Source organism: Helianthus annuus, chromosome 7, assembly GCF_002127325.2.
Source record: "Helianthus annuus cultivar XRQ/B chromosome 7, HanXRQr2.0-SUNRISE, whole genome shotgun sequence".
Taxonomy (NCBI): domain Eukaryota; kingdom Viridiplantae; phylum Streptophyta; class Magnoliopsida; order Asterales; family Asteraceae; genus Helianthus; species Helianthus annuus.
In genome coordinates this window covers 126,756,981-126,764,828 of record NC_035439.2, presented here as the reverse complement: position 1 = coordinate 126,764,828, position 7,848 = coordinate 126,756,981, and the positions used below count along the sequence as shown (strand labels likewise).

The 7,848-nt window shown below is 35.2% G+C and overlaps 1 protein-coding gene across 1 annotated transcript; it reads right to left on the bottom strand.

Annotated features, from left to right (window-relative positions):
* Nucleotides 1–5,239: 5,239 nt before the first annotated feature.
* LOC110887865 lies at nucleotides 5,240–6,244 on the bottom strand. Its single transcript, XM_022135430.1, has one exon. The coding sequence runs from the start codon at nucleotides 6,242–6,244 to the stop codon at nucleotides 5,240–5,242; it is 1,005 nt and encodes a 334-aa protein (XP_021991122.1).
* Nucleotides 6,245–7,848: the final 1,604 nt, after the last annotated feature.

The following is a 7,848-nucleotide window of genomic DNA, read 5'->3' as shown; positions in this document are numbered from 1 at the left end:
GAAGAGCGAATCTAAGACTGTGGTGATACTAGGCTACACTCATGGCCGTGAGGAACCTAGTCAGCCGTGGATCCACATGACAAGATAACATGTAATAGACTGACATGACATAGCAATTAAAAACACACATAGACATCCATATATTAACACGTTGAAATATAGCATGCTACTGATAAAAAAAATCAAGAGTTTGTATAACATGATGCACCCAAAATTTATAAAAATAAAAGCGAAAGAATAAAAGAAATCACTCATTGGTTGCGAAGAATTGTTCCACTAGAATTACCGCCCGAAAAGGAATGGATAGAATCTAAAATTAATAAGCACCCTAAATATAAATGAACAACGTCTAAACAAACGGTACAATAAAATTGGGACAAGTGATTCGGGTTCTTGATTTGGGGACGTTTTGTATATTCTAGTTTATAAACCATAATCCTAAAAATAAGATTATAATAATAGTCAAGACTAAATAATTATGATTACAAGATTAATATACATATATATATATATATATACACACACAAGTCTAAAATTTATATAATTAAGGATTGGCCAAGGCTAATATATACCATTTATTCCTAATCACAATATATATATATATATATATATATATATATATATATATATATATATATATATACCTATTTTTATTCTTATAAATTAATTAATTCAAAATTTAATAATTAACTCATAGTGCAAATAAAACATTTCATGTATTATTATATTTATTCTTATATTAAAATATTCGTTTAGCCAATTTAATAACAATAATATTCAAAAATATATATATACACATATACATATACATGTGTATATATATATGTGTGTATTTAAATCCTAATTCTTAAAATCATTAATTTATGAAACATACCCAAACTTGTGTTTTTATAATTTAAATGGACATTATTATTAAATAATCACCATAAATTATATAACGTATATAAAAACCCCATGTTATTGTTATCTTCCAAAATTATCAGAAAATATTACTCATGAATTTTTATTCGATAAATTCCTATTTTTTATACGATTTTTTATTATATAAACTAGGTGGGTTCACCCGCGCATTGCGTCTGGAATTCGACAAGTATCACCGATACAAAAATCTAATACCTTAAGTCGTGATATGCTAAAAGGATATCAAAACATGTTTTGTATCGTTGCAAAAACGGGTCATAACCTTAACATCGGGTTAACGGACCATTAAAAAAATGTGATAAATGCCTTAATAAATCTGCTAATATGAACCATTAACAAAAATCAAAAAACCTCATGACATGGTCATTAACAGAGATGGCACATAGACAAATATGATGCAAAGTTGAGTTGGTGTTGTGGTGTGTTATTGTTATGTAAGGAAACCATTGAAGTTGCTTTACCAGGTCTTATGCAAGTTGTGTGGGATATGATCTTTAACATTCATCTTGAAGCGCACATATGTAATCTTTGATAGAATAGCAAGACTGAAGGCTGATCGTTGCATCAAGATATGTGGTATTGTTTTGACCTGCGCTTCGTGGCAGTAAATCAATTGAGGATTAAAGGTGCAACTTCGTTTTCATACAAAATGTGATTAATACATACAAAAAGCAGCCCATGGTTTTGCAGAACGTATCATAAGTTTATTTACAATAACTACTTCAGTTATTTCAGATGTACAAAATGTAGTGCATTCTAATGCACTTGGTTGCGTTCTTTTTGCTGGGCTGGTATTTGTTAGCGATCTATTCCGGGAACCTGAGTTTCTTGGTGTCGCTTATGCCTTCTATATGTGTTGTTTAAGTTCATTAGTAATGATGTCTTTGTTAAAAGTGGGTTTAAGTTAATAGTTGGTATAGGATGGGATACCTGATTGATATAGTTGACGTTTAGCTGAAGGTCTGTTTTCATTTAATTCTAGGGCCAGGTTTTTGTTTGCAGCAGGTATTGTTTGTTAGGTAGGTGAAGGCGGTGTGGCTGTGATGTTTAGTGTGTTGTCGAAGACTTTGTTGACGGAGAGAAGACTTGAGTTGGCAGCTGATGAACGGGCATATTGAACTTGCATTGTGACTTCTTTTCCAATGGCTTTATATAGGGGTTCTGGTGTTTCATAATGGTCTGCGAAGCCATGCTGCAAGATCATGTCTCTGCATTGGATGCCGATTAACCCAATGGTTGCTTCGTCTAAAAATGTTGCCATAGTAGGAGCTGTGTTGTCTACGATTGTTGCGGTTACGCAGTACCTCCAATTAATTATTAATTAGGATATATGATTTCTTGGTTTTTTTTGTATTGTATATTTCTCTTAGTCTTACATGAATTTTGGTTCAGGTAGGTTTTGGTGGCTACCAGACAACCAACCTCTTTTTGTTTGGATAATTTTTCTTGGGCATTATGGGCACATTGTGTAGTACCATGGCCGGCCTTTGATGTAAGCTGTGATTGACGCTTTGCAACTGAATGTTTGCCCCTATATCACAAAGTTATTAGATCATGACATTATTTTAATGAATAATATAAGTAATTCGTGACTTTTATAAGAAGACTACTTGAGTACCTGGTTTTCTTTTTGGCGTTCTAAGAGTTTCGAAATATTTCTTTTGTTTTTGTCTTCTGCGCGAAGATGGCGTTCCTGTGATTCGAGGCCAGGGGTTGTTGTCAGTAGAAGTTGTGTTCCATCTTTGAACCTATAGAAGTAAAGTTGTTTGTTAGATTATAAAGTAAATCTTATAATTGAGTAAGATAAAGAGTTTTCTTCTTTACCTGTTTCTAGTTTCTATGACGCTCTCTACAGCGGGGTTGAAATAAATGTGTGTTGCTGGGGTTGATGATAGTTGTAGTTTTTCTGATGCGTGGCCTTTGAAGATGGTGACCTTCAACGATGTGAATGCAGCGACAACCGGTTCTTCTGCGCTTAACATTGCTTGCCTATCAAAGTGTGGTAGAACCTCTTCCCATAGGGTGACATCAATGGTTGAACCACTGTATTGATTTTCTTGTTATTTTCTGATTAAAGTTAATGTATGAAGTAGTTGTTATCTAATAGTATCTGATATCTGTGAATTTTACACGCAAATACTGCTTCCCGTTTTTAGTGGTACCTGGTATGGTATCTTCTATTTTGCCCATGTAATCTATGAAATGAAATACAGTGTGATGCTTGAATATGTAAATCAATAAAGGTATAAATGGAAGATAGCAATAGTAGAGAGCAAACATGTAGGTAATGGCATTAAAAGTTATAAAATTAAATGATAAAGATCACGTAAAAGCAATTTATATTAAAAAAATGTAATACTATTAAAAAACTCATAATACTATTCATCATAAGATTAAGATTGTTTTAATATGTAAGAGAGAAATTAAATTAAATTAAAATTAAATGAGTTAAAAGCGTATATAATGAATACCGGTATTGCATCTGATAATACGGATAGTGGTCACGATACTATTCAAATAAAATTGTTTTACTTTCTTAGGGAAGTAGTAGAGTACGGACACTCGTTTACGATTCTAATATAATAATCCATGTTAAATATCTCTATTTTCAATAAAATTTATACCAAAATATCGAGAAAGAAAACATAAAACACAATTGGCAATGAAAACTGAGATTACTAACAGTTTTTTTACAGATTTTTACAGATTTGAAGTAAATATATATATATTTTTTTTAAAATAAGATAACTAACAGAGAAAGGATTAGATGAGTGGACTATTTTATTAAGCGTTAAGAAGTTAATATACCAGCTAGATACCTAAGATCATGAATGAAAATAATTAGGATGGAAAATTGGTTGGTTGTTATAGCTATATTGAGCATGCATTCAGTAGTCTTTGATCTAGTAATATAACAAATGCAATACCTGTGAGAACACTCAGCCTCTCGTCTATGAGGTTTTCGTTAATCCGCAGATGCAAGTCGGCATATGGACAAAAGTTAAAGTAATACATTGGGAATGTTTCTGAGGCACATATCAAGGTTATTGTTGTTGTTGTTGTTCCTATGTAAATACTGGCTGGATGTGTGTTAACTTTTAGTGATGCAGGTGCATCGTTGCATATGTAATCGTCCAGCAAGTAACATGAAAATATACTAATCTTCCTTTCAAAGCAATCGTTGTCTAACCAAGGGACGGTTGCCTGTATTCAATCTCCCTGCATGTACGATAGGTTATTTTATTATAATGATGATAATGGGTAAGTAATGTGTGTAAAGGAAGCACATACATATTTGTCTATCATGAAGTAGTAGAGGTCGTTACTTCGTTTCCACTTTCTTATTACACGGACCTCTATTGGTGCTGGATCGCCCCCGGGGACGATTGATGCTATTCTGAAGTCAGTCATGATTGTCGTCCTGCTAAACAAAAACATTGTTGTTATTATATACAATGTATTGGATGTTAGTAGTTGTTGCGTGTCAATGAAAGTATTGAAGGCACTAACGCTATTAGATAAGTAATCTAAGTAAAGGGTCGTTTGATTAAGTTAGGAGTTGTAATGAGTATTGATAATAGTTATTGTTGTTATTATTCTTTAAATGTGTTTGTGAAGTCTGGTAATAACCTCGTGAGCTGTAATTTCACCTAGCAGCTCCGAGTACACAATGTTTTTTTTGTTTTGTTCACTTCGTAATTTTGTTGAGGTTCTATAAGGACTTTGAGAGCTGTCGGGGATGTTGCTCTTGATAGAGCAACATATAGTTGACCATGACTAAAAACAACTTGTGGCAAGTAAACAACAATTTTTTTAATGATTGGCCTTGGCTTTTATTTATGGTCATTGCATAACATGTTTTTATTGGGAATTGTCTTCTTGTGAAGATGAAGGGCAAGTCATTGCTATTGTGTACAAAGTTTAGCAGTGCCTGTAATTACACGTGCGTCGATAATTCTGGGTAACAATTGAGATATTAACAATCTAGTACCATTACACAAACCGGATTTTTGATTAATATTGCGAAGCAGAATTATGAGGGGATTCACTTTAAGTTTTAGGCAATGTGGGGGAATGCCATTGAAGTTCAATAAGTTAAGATACTCATGAGGGTACATAATATCTGTGTCACCTCTACTTTCGGAGTGAGGTACCATCGAGTCGAGACTTAAATATGTTAAAAATTCTCCGGTGAAAGATTCAAGTATCATGTCGTTTATTTCATCAGCAGTGTCATTTCTCAGGCAAACTATGGCTCTTTTGGACAAAGAAACTGATGTAGGAAATTTGAGCAGGTCATCATCATAAATGAATCTTATTAACTCTCATAGTCCGTCTCTCCGGATTGGATAACATATTGTGCAGGTATATCAATGAATTTTGAGTCTGACAGTGATTCTTTGTCAACTGCACCTGTCTTGTTATCCCCAACATCAAGTAGCCATTTGGAGAAGGATGCTATAACTACTTTTTCAGTGATAGTTGCATTGGATTGTGATAGGCGCATGTTCTTCGTGAGCCTGTGAACCCTGAATTTGTCCCAGAAATAAGACCTGGGTAGTGATGATGCTATGATTTCTGCTTTTGAAGCTTTTGGTTTAACCGGAAGTATTTGTCTGAAGTCTCCTCCCAGTAGTACTGTTTTTCCACCAAATGGTTTATCTTGGTTTCCAAGAACATCTCCGAGACTTTTATCTAAAGATTCGAAGCACCGACGATCGCTCATTGGCGCCTCGTCCCAAATTATAAGGGATCTTTCCATGAGTACTTGTGCAAGTTGCGTGTGTTTTTTTATGTAGCATAAAGAGTCATCAGTTAAATCCAATGGGATTTTGAATCGAGAGTGGGCTGTTCTTCCTGATAGCAATAATAATGAGGCAATTCCAGATGCTGCTACTGCTAAAACAATCTTTCCAGTCGACCTAAGTGCAGCAATAATGGTCGTCCAAAGATACGTTTTGCCTGTACCCCCATGGCCATACACAAATATAATTTCTTGTACGTCATCATTTACTGATTTAAGGACCATGTCATATATTTTTCGCTGCCGAAGATTTAGACCACGTAACATTGTAAAATTTTGGGCAGCTAGTGCCTCAAGATCATAGCACTTTTCTTCCATAAGCAACCAATTTCTAAGCGCTGTGACCATGGTGACAGGAGGCATTGGAAGACCAAAATCTACGAGCGAGCGGGAGCTTGTGTTTGAATTAAGAAGCAATTCTATCTCATAGAGTACGTATTGTTGCAAATTTGGACCACCAAAATGCATGTATGATGTCCCAGCAACTTGCCTTAAATTGAGAGCTATGTCGTCACTCATCGTTTGCCAATGTTCTTGCCACAATGCCTATGGATTTAATATCTCACAATATAGCAGCATGTGAGTAATCAGGGCCCTGAGCTCTGCAGATGTAGCCCAGCTAGATGCTTCTATAAATGTCGATGCCCATTCTCTATCATCTCCAATCAAACCCAACATTTCGCAAGCAAGACGATACGTTGGACAAATGACACCGGAAACTGTTTGGATATCTTCAAAGGAGCAGCAGCCTGTTTGGTGTCCAAGCAACAATCTCATATAGTAGGGCTCACCACATGTAGGATGAATATATGCTAATCTTCCAATCGTTGGATTTGTTGCCAACAATCTTCGGATCCACCCTTTTCCAGAAGGTTCCCACCTATATCTGGATACATAGTCAATGTATCTGAGATCTCTGCCGCTAGGGTCTGATTGATTGTTTCTCAACCATTCAGTCAAAGTTGTCTTGTTTGTTCTAGGATTACCTAGTATGCTTTGCAATTTTTTATTGTCTTCAAAGGTAACATTTTGCATGTGTTCGAGATGTATGGCCAACAACTGCACTGGTGGATTTCTATGGTGGATTGGGAACTGTAGAATTCTCCATGTTGCCTCTTGAGGACATATGAATCTTCCATCGACAAAATTATTTATCTCGTGAATAGTTTCAACAACATTAGTTTCAGATTGTGTTGAAGATTCAGACCGTGTTGAAGATTCAGCAGACTTTGTGACAGCATAACGTACACGATATGCACCTTTGGAGATGTACTTGAAAAGATACTTAATAAGCATACTCCATCCACAATATTCAACGTTAATGTGAGCTTTAAAACGTAAACACAGAATTCTATTGTAAGGAATGACGTATCCATTGTATAATGAATGTAACCTTGCTCGTCAAATCGGGTAACACGTTCATAAGCTTTTGGGAACGACTTAGAACATTTACCATCTATCATACATGGAGCATTCATTCTTGGCAAACCGCAAGGTCCATGCATCATAGATTCAGTTACTATTCGATACAAAACCGGATCAGTTGACGGGTTAGGAATTTCTGCGCTAATGAAGTTATCAACATCTTCTGCATTTTGTATCTTGCATTCTGGCGTAACCCAAAGAAGCATATGACAATGTGGAAGGCCTTTTTTTTGAAATTCGATTGTGTATAGATCTAGAAGAAGGAGAGGTTGTCAATATTAGTACTTAAGGGAAAAAAGAAAGTACGTATTTAATAATAACGCAAAGTTTAGGAATATACCCGCTGCAACCTTCCCAAAAGTCTTATGTGTCTTCAAAAATTTAGCTAAAGCTTCAACCTTCATTTGAAACACTCTAGCAATAATGTCCGATCTATCTTGCGAATTTGCGCAACCAGTGTTATTCAAGTAACACTTGATTTCCGGCCATTTGACGCTACAGGTGAAAGTTATGAAATACTATGGGTTACCATGTACCCTACAAATTGTAAGAGCATCTTGATAATGCTTGTACATATATCGAGGGCCGCTGGTAAAAGAAAATGGTAGTACTATTCTTTTTCCGACCTCTCGACCCTCGGTATCACCTTTCGAGAAGGCATCGTGGATGCCAAGTAAGAATTCAGAGCGGAATTTGTT